This window comes from Vipera berus, assembly GCF_964194415.1.
Source record: "Vipera berus genome assembly, chromosome: 2".
Taxonomy (NCBI): Eukaryota; Metazoa; Chordata; class Lepidosauria; order Squamata; family Viperidae; genus Vipera; species Vipera berus.
In genome coordinates, this window is record NC_138203.1 from 13,809,337 (window position 1) to 13,825,428 (window position 16,092).

The 16,092-nt window shown below is 42.6% G+C and overlaps 1 protein-coding gene across 1 annotated transcript; it reads right to left on the reverse strand.

Moving 5' to 3' along the window:
• Positions 1 to 1,102: 1,102 nt before the first annotated feature.
• On the reverse strand, positions 1,103 to 16,090 carry STARD6 (StAR related lipid transfer domain containing 6; the record flags this gene model as incomplete). Its single annotated transcript, XM_081316366.1, has 4 exons — positions 1,103 to 1,368; positions 4,264 to 4,381; positions 6,473 to 6,599; positions 15,879 to 16,090. 4 exons carry the CDS (start codon positions 16,088 to 16,090, stop codon positions 1,106 to 1,108), a joined length of 720 nt encoding a protein of 239 aa, XP_081172492.1. The 3' UTR covers positions 1,103 to 1,105.
• Positions 16,091 to 16,092: the final 2 nt, after the last annotated feature.

Here is a 16,092-nt window from a genome sequence, read left to right on the forward strand (position 1 = left end):
AAATGGTGGACACAAACAAATTCTAGAATCTAGTGATGATTAAGAAAAGGGGAAAAAGAGACCTTTTCCACTGCCAATACTAAGCTCTTGATCACTTCCCCAGATTAAAACACAGCCTTAGACATGGAAAATGGTTCCATGTTTCTCACATAAAGTAAGTGAGAATTTGAATTAAGGAAGGCATTTGGTTTTGATTTTTTTTGTCCTGGGCTCTTGGAAGAGTAGAAACATGCAGCAAATCTTGTTTCCTTTCTGTTCTAGTGTAAAGTAAGCTTATCAGATCTTCACCTTCAATTTATGCTCATTGGGTAACCTTGAAGCAAGGAGAAACTTAAGTCACATCTACTCCTATCTGTGATTTTTGGCTACCTGAAAAGCCAGAGTGGGCAAAGAGTGTCTGATCTGAATGCTGTCGGCCCTGCATTTGAATGTCGTCATAAGTGGTCCTCAACTTATGGCCGTGGTTAAGCCCACAATTTCAGTTGTAAGATGTGATGGTTGTTAAGCGGGTCACCACGTAGCCGTGCTCAATTTTACAACCTTTTCTGCAACGGTTATTATGTGAACACAGCAGTCGTAAAGCAAACACTGTGGTCATTAAGCGAATCCATTGTTTATTCGGGCCACTGGGTTCACACACAGTTACAAGAAAGGTTGCAAAATCAGTCAGGGTCACATGGTGACTACTTAACCCGAAGTTCAAGTTCAATTACGGTCATAAATCAAGGACTACATGTAGTGCCTTTAGTCCTTATCAGGAATTGGCCATGTGAAATCGCATGAAATGCCCATCCTTTTTGGTTGGCCTCTGAAGCCTCTTCTGACCACAACTGCTGAAAAACTAGCAGAATGACTCCCTGCTATGTTGAGATGGGAAACACTACAAACTGACAATATTATTTCCCCCAAATTGACAATATCCTTTTCTCCAAAGATGGAAGGGGATGGGAAGGGGGGAAAAAAACAAAAAACCAAAATCCCTGACCCCAAATGTTAAGTGAAGTTCTCGAACCCAAGAAGCTCGCCTATCTCTTCTTGACATTAGACCAAACGTGGGCCTGCTATGTATTGAAGAAAAGCTTTCTTACACCCTCTGGCAAGGTTTTTATGTCCCTGTTGGCTCTAACATCTTAAATCCAGCCTTGCAATCGGTCACAAAGTTTATGAGGCTCATGGGCATAACGGCATCGATCACCGAAGGCAATAGATAGCCTCCCAAATCCACCTGGACGATAACCTTAAGTCTGCTGTGCTCTGGGTTCCTAAAAGAGAAGAATGGGGTTTTATCAATAAGAGTTCTGAGGAGCCACCCTCCCCATCTTCTTTGAATCCAGTGTGAAGGAATCAGTTGATGGATTTCAACCTCTGCTAAGTACAGGAATCAGTTTGGCCTTTTCCTGCTTCTCTTCCCCAGAAGGCGATCGATAAGATTCTGCTGGTTCCCTCCCTCCAAACTTCTCCATCTGACCCATCTGATCACAGTTTAAGCTTGGCTTGCAGCACTCAAATAAACTTTGGGTTTGCAAGTCTCTGCTTTCTCCCGGAAGCTCTTTAAAGATGGGTGCAGAAAGAGTTACATGCACACATTCAGGTAGTAATATCAAGTCAGCATTTGGCACTTCTGTAAAATCAACAGAGTCAGGTCTATGTAGAGTGCTTCCAGCTTTCAGGTGAAATGTTTTTCCAGAAATAAAACCACCTGCAATTAAGCAGCTCAAAATCCTTACTCTGGTAGTGGAAGACAGGCATAGCCGGAAGTGAAAGTAGTGCCCCGAATATAAGCTGAAGTTGGAGGTAAATCGGGATAAGCCACACTGATAGCTATAAGAGAGAACAAAGCAGATGTTGAACTCTGTTTAAACAGCCAAGCCGTCTGAATCTGAAAGCCATTCAAATATGAAATCAGATTTTATTCAACCACAGACCATGCAGTTTATTGAAGTTGAAGGAAAAGGTGTTTATGTATCCATACATGGGAGTTTGTGTAGCTTTTTGGGGGGGAGCCTGAGACCATCAAGAAGTGTAGGACCTTTAATTCTAAGTAAACTTAGTAAGAAAATGAGTATTTTTAGCCAGCACAACACACATGACCAGAATGGGACAACTCGCCACGGTCAACTAGCCATGTCCAACTCACCATAGCCAATTCACCATGGGACAACTTAAAGATAAAGGTAAAGGTTCCCCGTGCGTGCTAGTTGTTTCCAACTCATCTCCGTTTCAAAGCTGAAGAGCCAGCGCTTGTCCAAGGACATCTCCATGGTCATGTGGCCGGCATGACTAGACGCCAAAGGCGCACAGAACGCTGTTACCTTCCCACCGTAGTGGTCCCTATTTTACTACTTGCATTTTTATGTGCTTTCGAACTGCTAGGTTGGCAGAAGCTGGGACGAGTAACAGGCGCTCAGTCTGCTACGCAGCACTCGGGATTCGACCCGCCAAACTGCCGACCTTCTGATCAACAAGCTCAGCGTCCTAACCCACTGAGCCACCGCATCCCTATGGGACAACTTACTATAGAACAATTCAACTATATTCAATCTAATTATTTTAAAAAATTATTTTAATTTTTTTTATCTTTTATAGTTCACATTTTATTTTGTTCCCTCCTTTTGCATCCTTTCTTTAATGTTTCGATTAGACTATTTCTTCAGTATTAGTGTAACTCTTGTCCCATGGCGAGTTGGCGGCACCCAGTTATTGTAGACCCCATCTGACAGTCCCTCTGATAAACTCTGACATAAAAGATAGGGTGATGACATGGTCTGCATCAGGGGTTTCCAATCTTGGCAACTTTCAGACTTGGCTGGCTGGGCAATTCTGGAAGTTGAAGTCCGCAAGTCTTAAAAGTTGCCAAGGTTGGACACCCCTGATCTGTGGTAGAGGAAATCTTATACCCCATGAGTCCTCAGAAACTACTTTCTGAGTAAATGAACAAATTAAAACGGGTGTCAAATTGCCGGCCCACGGGCTGGATGCGTCATACTGAAACCGCGCCCACTCCACCTCTGGCAATGGGAAAAAAAGTCGCGATACATCACGATATGTCACGTGACGTGGCGAGTTTGACACCCCTGAATGAAAAGGTGAAATTGACTTCTTAAAGAATTTACCATTCAGAACAGTGTTTGTCAGCCTTAGCACAAGTTTAAGATGTGTGGATTTTAAAGCAAAGCAGCCCCAAACCATGATGCTCTCTCTGCCATGTTTTACAGTGGGGATTAGGTTTTGATGTTGGTGTGCTGTGCCTTTTTTTCTCCACACATAGTGTTGTGTGTTTTTCCCAAACAACTCAATTTTGGTTTCATCTGTCCACAGTATATTTTGCCAGTAGTGCTGTGGAACATCCAGGTGCTCTTTTGCAAACTTCAAACGTGGACGGATGAAACCAAAATTGAGTTGTTTGGGAAAAACACACAACACTATGTGTGGAAAAAAAATGGCACAGCACACCAACATCAAAACCTAATCCCCACTGTAAAACATGGCGGAGGGAGCATCATGGTTTGGGGCTGCTTTGCTGCCTCAGGGCCTGGACGGATTGTTGTCATTGATGGGAAAATGAATTCCAGAGTTTATCAGGACATTTTGCAGGAAAATGTAGCATCATCTGTCTGCCAACTGAAGCTCTGCAGAGGATGGGTGATGCAACAGGACAATGACCCAAAGCATACAAGTAATTCAACAAAACAATGGCTTCAACAGAACAGAATACGCCTTCTGGAGTGGCCCAGTCAGAGTCCTGACCTCAACCCGATTGAAATGCTGTGGCATGACTTTAAGACACCCCAAGAATATTGCTACACTGAAACAGTTTTGTGCAGAGGAGTGGTCCAAAATCACTCCAGATTGTTGTGCAGGTCTGATCTGCAACTACAGGAAACGTTTGGTTGAGGTTATTGCTGCCAAACGAGGGTCAACCAGTTATTAAGTCCAAAGGTTCACATACTTTTTCCACCCTGCACTGTGAATGTTTCCATCTTATCTTCAATTAAAGCATGACAACAGCTAATGTTTGTGTAGTATTATTTTAAGCAGACTGTGTTTTTCTATTGTTGTGACTTACATGACGTTTAGAGTGCATTTTATGGCCAATTCATGCAAAAAACCACATAATCCCAAAGGGTTCACATACTTTTTCTTGCAACTGTAGTTATTAAACCAATTGCATAGATCTTCTCTTTCCTGAATATTTGTACCTGCACACACATTTATCACTTAAACACTGTAATTTTTATCTTCTCCAAGTAAACAATTACTTACAGTTTGTTGTCTTTAAACTTCCATCATAGGTTTTTACGTGCAGCATGTAGACAAAATCTCTTGGCGAAATCATTCCAAAGCCATAACTGTGGGTAATACTGCGATAAATGAAAGTGTCCTATGATTTAATTAAAAAAAAATGTCCACAAATGAAAATGCTGCCTTGCAAATTAAAACAGGTAGGGTGTCAACTTAGGGAGGGGGAAAGTGTAAATCAAACTATCCAATCTTTTTAGCCTGAGATATTTTTTATTGCCCATCTGTGGGCCTTACTTAAAAACTAGGTTTGTAAAGCCATTTTTATGTACAGTATGAACTACCAGGCAGTGACTTAAACACTATTCACTGTAATTCTTCACTGAATAAACTGAGGCACTACATATAATTGACAGAGAACAAATATTCTTTATGTGCCTATAAAGAATACGACCTGCTATTAATTTACAGAGGACTTTACATTTCTACATCCTGCTTGTCACTAATCAGCAAATCTGCTATGCAGAAGACAAATTCTGTTTGATGATGCCAAACATTAGATGGCCCTAAAGTAGAATAGTTGAGTGCCAAAACTCTGTTTATAGATATGGTTGGTTCTTTTAGCAAAGGTTTCCATGATTCGTTGAAAGAACTTTTCTTGTATTTTTAGAAAGAATTCTATCTCTGGACCAAACTCATTAGCTATGCTCAGACATGTCTAACTTGATTATTGAATTAATCCATATTTACATGGGTATTTACATAAAACACTAAAGCATAAAGTAACAAATCGGTTAGGTTTCCTAACTGTGAGAACAATTAACCAGTGGAATAGCATGCCTACAGAAGTTGCGGGCGCTTCATCATTGAAGACTTTTAAGAAGAGACTGAACAGCCATTTGTCTGGAATTGTATAGAGCAGGGGTCTTCAAACTTGGTCCTTTTATGACTTGTGGACTTCAACTCCCAGAATTCCTCAGCCAGTCAAGCTGGCTGAGGAATTCTGGGAGTTGAAGTCCACAAGTCATAAAAGGGCCAAGTTTGAAGACCTCTGATATAGAGTCTTCTGCTTGAACAGGTGGTTGGACTAGAAGACCTCCAAGGTCTCTTCCAATTCTTATACTGTTTTCTGTCACTCATTACACCAATATTTTTAAACAATGGAAAATTTAAAATGTGTGAACTTCAACTCTCAGAATTCTCCAGCTAATATGGTGGCTGGGAAATTGCGGAAGTTTGAAGTCCATGCATCTTAAATTGCCAGGGTTGGAAAACACTGCACCATGCTCCCCAAATGGAGAAGGAGCAGGCTTTTCAGGATCATAGTGGTAGGTCTATGCAGATATTAGATTTAAACAGACTCTGCATATTGTGCGAACCTAGGCAAATTGTGTTTTTTCATGTAACACGATAATGTATAGATGATTTTAATGAAGCAGCCAGCCAATTACGCACTTCAGTTACAAGGTGAAAGAAAATAGAGAACCTACTTCATGCCTAGCCACAATTTTTTAAAACTATGTTTGATAAATATGTAGACGAACCCAAAAAGCAAATTAAGGCAAGTTAAAAAAACCAAATACATCATAGTTTTTTGCATAATTTTTAAATGCAGCTTTGGTTTTCCACTTTATCCTACAGTACATATTTTTCTTGCACAGAATTTAACTGTGGACCTCAAATCCCAAAATTCCTGAACCAGTATGGCTGGCTCAGGAATTCTGGGAGCTGAAGTCCATAAGTCATAAAAGGGCCATCGTTCCCCACCCCTGCTGTAGTGGTATGTGGCAGTGACCTTGTGAAACCAGAGGAAGAGCTATAAAGTACATTATCATCATGCAAAAGGTATTTTAGCCTAGATTGAACCTTTACCTAGTTTTCCAGACAATAAAGGATATCTTTTATGAGTTTTATTACTTGTGGACTTCAACTCCCAGAATTCCTGAGCCAGCCATAGTGGCTCAGGAATTCTGGGAGTTGAAGTCCACAGTTGAAGTCTGTGCAAGAACAATATACACTGTGGGATAAAGTGGTGGCTCAGGAATTTTGGGAGTTGAAGTTCACAAGCCATAAAGGGGCCAGATTTCCCCACCCCTGATCTATATCCTCAAATAACATCCCCGTCAAAGTCTGCTAATAGTTATGCTAATTGTTCAGTTTTCCTAGAAACGGCTATTCTATGAAAAAGACATACAGCTTAATTGCAGCATGCAGCCGCCCTCCCTTATCTCACCTGGTCAATTGTTTCTATAAGTTTATATGACTGCAACGATTTGTCCCATTTGCTGCGATACTCAGGCAGGTAAACAAAGGGGAATAATTTGTCAGAGGGTATCTCCAGTGACACTTCAGTCCGGTATCTGGAAACAAATATTTCAGTGTTAATTGAACCGGCGAGGATTGCAATACATCTGTGAGGAAAGGTCTTTCTAAATATATTATAGGGATAAATTGTAGTGGGGAAGGAAATGTTTTGGGGATTTTGTACACTCCTTCTGTTAAAGTGAGGGTTGCTAAGAGTTGGGGGGCGTATGCACTTGATAAATAAATGTATTATTTTGTGGTTGATTGCACAGTCAGCCAGATGCTTTAAACCAGCGATCCCCAACCTTTTCGGCTTTGGGGACCCCAGATGAGAGGGAATGGTTACTCAAAAGTAGTGGGGGAGAGAGTGCACGCAGCTCTATTTGTGCAAGCGGCAGGCCCACAAGTCCGCTGCTCACACAAATGGAGTACAGGTAGTCCTCGAGTTATGACCACAATTGAGCCCAAAATCTATGTTACCAAGTGTAAGATTTGTTAACTGAGTTTGCCCTACTTTACGATTTTTCTTGCCACAGTTGTTAAGCGAATCATTGCATGCATTAAGCTGGTAACATGGTTGTTAAGTGAATCTGGATTCCCCACTGACTTGGCTTGGAAAAGGTGTTCACATGACCCCGGGACACTGCAACCATCATAAATAGGAACCACCTGCCAAGCATCTGAATTTTGATCACGTGACCATGGGAATGCTGCAACAGTCGTCAGTGTGAAAAATCACCCTTTTCGATGCCATGGTAACTTTGAACAATCACTAAATGAACTGTTGTAAGTCAAGGACTACCTGTAGAGCTGTGCGTGCGAGCACGCTCATCTCTGCAGCGTGGTTCTGAGTGGGTCACAGCCCGGTGGTGGGCCGCAGCCTGGGGGTTGGGGACCCCTGTTTTAGATTGCATTTGGCATTTTTTTTATCCCTCTATCAAGTCCTTCTCAAGGACTTGAGTTCTCTACTTGTTACCAAGAAGAAAAGGAACAAGGAAAAAGAATTTTTTGAGGGTGGAAGGAAAGAACAACTCTTTTCTAAGTCTAAATAGGACAAATGATGGAAGGCAGCACTGTTGTATTTTTTCTTCTTCCCACAACCAATCTTTTCTTTCCTGGACACCAAAAAGAAGGAAGCCAAATATACCAGCTCCAAAACATTAGCCCTTACATCTAGTCCTCGACTTATGACAATTCAACCCCAAATTTCTGTCGCTAAGCAAGACAGTTCTTAAGTGAGTTTTGCTCCATTTTACAACCTTTCTTGCCACAGTTGTTAAGTGAATCACTGCAGTTAGTCATGTGATTAAATTTTGGGTGGGTGAGCTTTATGACTTGTTACGGTGTTCCACGGTCATGTGACCACAGTTCCTGATATTTTTTGCCATTTCTGGCAAACAAAAAAAACCTCATTCAAATGAATGGATTCACTAAAGTATCTGCTTAAAGCCCACTGCATTGGCTTAGCGATTGTAGTGTTTGCTTAGTGACCATCACAGAAAAGGTCAAAAGATTACTTTCGTTTACATGAATGAATGAACCTTTATTGTCAAAGTACAACCATGTATACATTGAGATTAGCTGAGCCTCCCTTTGTGCTCCCACCCCCCAACTCACAGTGACAACAAACCCTCCATCTTATTACACCTTGTGAACTAATTGCACCACACACCGGCCTCGCAAGTCAATTCTGCATAAAGTTTATAAAAATTATTTCCCGTTCAAAAGCCTAACAGCCCACGGATAAAAGCTGTTTTTCAGCCTGTTGGTGCAGCTGGCTATACTCCTATATCTCCTACCCGATGGTAGGAGAGTAAAGAGATACCGTCCAGGGTGTGAGTCATCCCTGAGAATTTTCCTCACTCTTCCAAGGCAACGAGCCCTGGCGATGTCATCCAGTGGTGTCAGGGGACAGTCCACAATGTCTTGTGCTGTGCTCACTACCCTCTGTAATACTTTCCTATCCGCGGCTGTCAGACCAGCATACCAAACCACAATACCATACGAGAGGACGCTCTCTATAGTAGACCGGTAAAAGAGGGTCATTAGCCGTTGTTCTACCCTGTTCTTCCGCAAGACCCTGAGAAAGTGAAGCCTCTGTTGGGCCTTTCTAGCCACCTGGGTTGTATTAACTTTCCAGCCTCAACTTAGAATCAAAACGTATGACCATAATTATGGTCTCAATTATGGTGGTAAGTTGAGGACTACATGAATCACGAGCCTAGTAGTTCTGCTATAAATATTTCAAAACCTCCTCCCAGAGGGGAGCAACAGAAACAGACCATGAAGTGGTTGTGTGGGGTCTCTAACAATGCTTGGAGCTCTAAGCACATAGTGCTTACAAGCAGTATCCTGAATAATGGGAAACGAAATTCCTATAATCTTCTCAACTGTCCTTACCACCCTCTGTATGGACCTTCTATCTGAGGCACCCCCAAACCAAACAGTGATGCAGTTTGTTAAAACGCTCTCAATCATGCCTCTGTAAAAAGTGGCCAGGACAGAAAGAGAAAGATGTGCTCTTCTCATCTGATACAAGAAATGCAAACTATATATTCCAAAGATGCTTTTTCACGAGGCAACTGGACTTTTTTTGTTTTTCTTGAAGACATTTTGCTTCTCCTCCAAGAAGCTTTTTTAGTTCTGAAACTATGTACTCCAATCACCGGCCGTCAACATACCAATCTATCAATAGGAAGGCACCACATAAATCCAAAACAAAGAATAGTCTAAAGCACACATTCTGGTAGAGAGAAATTCCCTGAGGATGGGCTCCAGCATGAGTCCAAAAGCTCAGAAGACTAAACCTCTGGTCCCAGTGACCGACCCAGATTGGATCTTGCAACATTAACAATTGTCTTGCTTAGCAATAGAAATCTGGGACTCCATTGTGTTCGTAAATCAAAGACTATCTGTACTTAGTTTCATGAGATATTTGACTCCTCAACTGACGAACATGTCAAACCAGGACTCCTTGATTACTACACGTGGAATCCTATTATTCTGTGTCTGGTTGTTAATGCATCCTTCTTTTGCGCTTCTTAGAATGGAGAAACATCTTTTAGAGCTTCCTGCTTGCTGATGCTGCTTTTCCATAGCTCTGGTGGGTAACCAAAAATCAAAACTTGATACTTACAGGACTCCTGGAAATTCCGTTGAAGGTTTGGCCAGGATATCCATATGTTTCTCAAACAGAGAAGAAAGGGAACAGGAATTAACCATCTGTCTGTCTGCAATATCCATATAATTTTAACTGCATAAAATATCATTTTATTCCTACTAGCAAAACTGCATACACTGCAAGGAAACGTATTCCTAAATAAATGCATATGCTGAATAAAAGGAATCAAAGTTATTTCAGAAACTGAATTACAAGTCTAAGTACCTTAATTTCAATTGCCTGTTTGCCCCAATAATTTATTGAACATAGCTTTCTGTATTTTCTTAGAATTAACTACGTATCACCCTGCCTAGGAGTGTCTATGAAGATTTTCAGTCATCCAGGTCATGGTTGTCCCAAAGGTGTTTTTTCAAAAGGCAACTGGACTTTGTTTTTTCCTTGAAGATATTTTGCTTCTCATCCAAGAAGCTTCCTCAGTTCTGGAGAACTGAAGAAACCAAAGAAAGTTCTTGGATGAGAACTGAAGAAGCTTCTTGGATGAGAAGTGAAATGTCTTCAAGGAAAACAAAGTCCAGTTGCCTTTTGAACAAGCACCTTTGGGACATCCTGCCTAGAAGGGTATTTCTGCGTTCTAACACCTTTTTTCGTTTTATTTGCAAGGGACAACTAGTTCAAATAAGACAAACATAGAACATTTTCTTACCGTAGATTTTACCACTTTCCATCCTTCTGTATCATGGAGATAGAAAAAAACATTTGCGGAGAGGTCTTCAGCATTTTTCATATAAGCCATCTAACTGGGAAGATATCAAAGCAATGCGTATATCAATGGCATGGGATATCCCAACAGCAAGAGATTTTCTCTTCTGTGTTCCTTCAAAGGACTTCTATTCAAAGTATTTAAGCAAAAGTGTACAATAGCACACGGGCACACACACACACACACACACACACACACACACATTGAACCAGGGTAGGCTTCTCCAATTTGATGCCCTCTAGAGTCTAGAAACTAAACATTAAGAAAACCAAGATCATGGCATCCGGCCCTCTCAATTCCTGGCAAATAGATTTGGAAGAAATGGAGGTAGTGACAGATTTTATTTTCCTGGGCTCCAAGATCACCGCAGACAGGAACTGTAGCCAAGAAATTAAAAGATGCTTGCTCCTGGGGAGGAAAGCCATGGCAAATCTAGACAGCACACTAAAAAGCAGAGACATCACCCTATCAACAAAAGTGTGTATAGTCAAGGCTATGGTGTTTCCAGTTGCAATGTACGGCTGTGAAAGTTGGACCATAAGAAAGGCTGAGCACCAAAGAATTGAGGCCTTTGAACTATGGTGCTGGAGAAGACTCTTGCGAGTCCCTTGGACTGCAAGGCATTCAAACCGGTCAGTCCTAGAGGAGATCAACCCTGACTGCTCTTTAGAAGGCCAGATCCTGAAGTTGAAACTCAAATACTTTGGCCACCTAATGAGAAGGAAGGACTCACTGGAGAAGAGCCTAATGCTGGGAAAGGTTGAGGGCAAGAGAAGAAGGGGACGTCAGAGAATGAGGTGGCTGGATGGAGTCACTGAAGCAGTAGATGTGAGCCTAAATGGACTCCAGAAGATGGTAGAGGACAGGAAGGCCTGGAGGAATGTTGTCCATGGGGTCGCGATGGGTCGAACACAATTTCGCAACTAACAACAATAACAAGAAGAGTCTAGAGGGAACTGGGGCAGCAGTTCCCAGAATTCTCCAATCAAGATGACCAGTCTGGGAATGTTGGCACTTGTAGACTCAAAACAGCTGAAGTATGCCAGTTTGGGGACTATTGTGAACTCATCCAAAAATTACTTCCTAATATTTCTACCACATTTCCACATGACTGTATCCTACTTTCAGGAAATGCTTGTAATCCAGACTACTTCAAATCTGTTGGCTTTGAAATCTGTGAATATCTCAGTGAGTCAAGCTGTAACAACGCCTCAAAAGATTAGTTCCCTCCTGAGTCCTATGTTATATTGTTTTCTTGACTGCAGCATGAAGTGGTTTGCTATTGACTTCTCCTAGAAAGCTCCTTTGATCCTCCAGTCCCAGCTCCTGAGATTTTCTTAAACCCCAGAGGTTTTTTAAAACATAAAGGGAACGGTTGCTGGAATTGGGTATGTGTAGTTTAACAAAGAGAAGAGTGAGGGGTGACATGATTTGTTGTTGTTAGCTGCAAAGTCGTGTCCGACCCATCGCGACCCTATGGACAACATTCCTCCAGGCCTTTCTGTCCTCTACCATCTTCTGGAGTCCATTTAAGCTCACGCCTACTGCTTCAGTGACTCCATCCAGCCACCTCATTCTCTGTCGTCCCCTTCTTCTATTGCCCTCGATCTTTCCCAGCATTAGGCTTTTCTCCAGTGAGTCCTTCCTTCTCATTAGGTGGCCAAAGTATTTGAGTTTTAGCTTCAGGATCTGGCCTTCTAAAGAGCAGTCAGGATTGATCTCCTCTAGGACTGACCGGTTTGATCGCCTTGCAGTCCAAGGGACTCGCAGGAGTCTTCTCCAGCACCATAGTTCAAAGGCCTCAATTCTTTGGTGCTCAGCCTTTCTTATGGTCCAACTTTCACTGCCATACATTGCAACTGGGAAGACCATAGCCTTGACTATACGCACTTTTGTTGACAGGGTGATGTCTCTGCTTTTTAGTGTGCTGTCTAGATTTGTCATGGCTTTCCTCCCCAGGAGCAAGCGTCTTTTAATTTCTTGGCTACAGTCCCCATCTGCAGTGATCTTGGAGCCCAGGAAAATAAAATCTGTCACTACCTCCATTTCTTCCCCATCTATTTGCCAGGAATTGAGAGGGCCAGATGCCATGATCTTGGTTTTCTTAATGTTAAGTTTCAACCCAAGTTTTGCACTCTCCTTCTTCACCCGCAACAAGAGGCTCTTTAGTTCTTCTTCACTTTCTGCCATTAGAGTGGTATCATCTGCGTATCTTAGGTTGTTGATATTTCTTCCGGCAATCTTAATTCCAACTTTTGATTCATCTAGCCCTGCCTTTCTCATGATGTGCACTGCATATAAGTTAAATAGGCAGGGCGACAGTATACAGCCTTGCCGGACTCCTTTCCCAATTTTGAACCAATCAGTGGTTCCATGTCCAGTTCTCACTGTTGCTTCTTGACCCGCATATAGGTTTCTCAAGAGACAAATAAGATGGTCTGGTACTCCCATCTCTTTAAGAACTTGCCACAGTTTGTTATGATCCACACAATCAAAGGCTTTAGCATAGTCAATGAAGCAGAAGTAGATGTTTTTCTGGAACTCCCTAGCTTTCTCCATGATCCAGCGTATGTTGGCAATTTGATCTCTAGTTCCTCTGCCTCTTCGAAATCCTGCCTGTACTTCTGGTAGTTCTCGATCCACATACTGCTGAAGTCTAGCTTGTAGGATTTTAAGCATGACTTTACTAGCATGAGAAATGAGTGCAATGGTGCGATAGTTTGAACATTCTTTGGCACTGCCTTTCTTTGGAATTGGAATGTAAACTGATCTTTTCCAATCCTGTGGCCACTGTTGAGTTTTCCAAATTTGCTGGCAAATTGAGTGTAGCACTTTTACTGCACTGTCTTTTAAGATTTTGAATAGCTCAGCTGGAATACTGTCACCTCCACTAGCTTTGTTGTTGCTCAGCTTTTCTAAGGCCCACTTCACTTCACATTCTAGGATGTCTGGCTCGAGGTCAGTGACCACCTCATTGTGATTATCAGGGACATTAAGCTCATTCTTGTATAGTTCTTCTGTGTAATTTTGCCACCTCTTCTTAATCTCTTCTGCCTCTGTTAGGTCCCTGCCATTTTGGTCCTTTATCATGCCCATTTTTGCATTAAACGTTCCCTTCATCTCTCCAATTTTCTTGAAAAGATCTCTGGTCCTCCCTATTCTATTGTTTTCTTCTATTTCTTTGCACTGTTCATTTAAGAAGGCATTCTTATCTCTTCTAGCTATTCTCTGGAATTCTGCATTCAATTGGGCATATCTATGTTTTTCTCCCTTGCCTTTCGCTTCCCTCCTTTCCTTAGCTATTTGCAAAGCTTCCTCAGACAGCCATTTTGCTTTCTTGCATTTCTTTTTCTTTGGGATGGTTTTGGTTGCTACCTGTTGTACAATGTCGCGAACCTCTGTCCATAGTTCTTCAGGCACTCTGTCTATCAGATCTAATTCCTTAAATCTATTTGTCACCTCTACTGTATATTCAACAGGGATATGATTTAATTCATACCTGAGTGGCCTAGTGCTTTTCCCTACTTTCTTCAGTTTAAGCTTAAACTTTGCAAGGAGAAGCTCATGGTCTGAGCCACAGTCAGCTCCTGGTCTTGTTTTTACTGACTGTATAGAGCTTCTCCATCTTTGGCTGCAGAGCATATAGTCAATCTGATTTCTGTGATGACCGTCTGGTGATGTCCATGTGTAGAGCCGTCTCTTGGGTTGTTGGAAAAGAGTGTTTGCTATGACCATCGTATTCTCTTGACAAAATTCTATCAGCCTGTGCCCTGCTTCATTTTGTACTCCAAGGCCAAACTTGCCTGTTATTCCGGTTATCTTTTGGCTTCCTACTTTAGCATTCCAATCCCCCATGACGATAAGGACATCATTTTTTGGTGTTAGTTCTATAAGGTGCTGTAGGGCTTCATAGAACCGGTCAATTTCATCCTCTTCAGCACCGGTGGTTGGGGCATAGACTTGGACTACTGTGATATTGAATGGTTTGCCTTGGATTCGAACTGAGATCATTCTGTCATTTTGAGGATTGTATCCCAGTATTGCTTTTCCTACTCTTTTATTGACTATGAAGGCTACTCCATTTCTTCTGAGGGATTCTTGCCCGCAGTAGTATACCTGATGGTCATCTGAATTAAATTCACCCATTCCTGTCCATTTTAGTTCGCTGATACCTAAGATGTCGATGTTCAGTCTTGTCATCTCTTGTTTGACCACGTCCAGCTTTCCTTGATTCATGGATCTTACATTCCAGGTTCCTATAGAGAAAAAATCTTTACAGCATCGGACTTTCCTTTCACCACCAGACACATCCACAGCTGAGCGTCCTTTCGGCTTTGGCCCAGTCGCTTCATTCTTTCTGGCGCTACTAGTACTAGCCCTCTGCTCTTCCCCAGTAGCATATTGGACGCCTTCCGACCTGAGGGGCTCATCTTCCAGCGTCATATCGTTTTGCCTTTTGGTACTGTCCATAGGGTTTTCATGGCAAAGATACTGGAGTGGGTTGCCATTTCCTTCTCCAGTGGATCACGTTTTGTCAGAACTCTCGGCTATGACCTGTCCGTCTTGGGTGGCCCTGCACGGCATAGCTCATAGCTTCATTGAATTACGCAAGCCCCTTCGCCACGACAAGGCAGTAATCCATGAAGGGGGGTGACATGATAGCAGTGTTCCAATATCTCAGTGGCTGCCACAAAGAAGAGGGAGTCAAGCTATTCTCCAAAGCACCTGAAAGCAGGACAAGAAGCAATGGATGGAAACTAGTCAAGGAGAGAAGCAACCTAGAACTAAGGAGAAACTTCCTGACAGTTAGAACAATTAACCAGTGGAACAACCTGCCTCCAGAGGTGGTGAATGCTCCAACACTGGAAGTTTTTAAGAAGAGACTGGACAGCCATTTGCCTGAAATGGTATAGGGTTTCCTGCCTGAGCAGGGGGTTGGACTAGATGACCTCTAAGGTCTTCTTCTTCTTCTTCTTCTTCTTCTTCTTCTTCTTCTTCTTCTTCTTCTTCTTCTTCTTCTTCTTCTTCTTCTTCTTCTTCTTCTTCTTCTTCTTCTTCTTCTTCTTCAGCACATATTAATACTTGAGCAGGGTCAGAATAGATGGAAAACCACCAGGAAGTCCTAAGACTGTGTCATCAAACTCTGAGGATACCTGAGATCAGGGAAAGGGTTTTTCCAGGACAAACTTCCATCAAATGTTTTTTGTTGGGTTTTTTCCGGGACAAACTGCCATCAAACCGTGCTGGCAAATTTATTTCTTTGAAAGAAGTGCAAACTGTCTTGTGTGAGTTTCTTGACGCTGCTGCGTTTCCAGATGTGCCGAGCAGTTGTGATCCTTCCAGTCTCTCGAGATCCCCGCTTGGCTTGGACGAAAGGGACCGAAGGCAACCCTCTCCTGGCATTAAAGTCCCATACCCGGACATAACTACCATGCCCATGGCACCCGCCCTCACCTCCGAGCATCTTTCGCCGCCTCCGCCTCCCCGGCTGCCAGCTGTAACTGCGAAATCGCAGCAGGAGAGGGCGGTGTGGCCGGCCGGGATTGTGATGCCTTCGGCCCCGATGCCTCCTGGGAATTGTGGTTCCAGGCTCTTCGCTGCCTCGCGTGAGCCAATGAGCGCGCGGCAGGGACGGAGCATGCGTCTTCGAGTCCAGCCGGCGCCATTG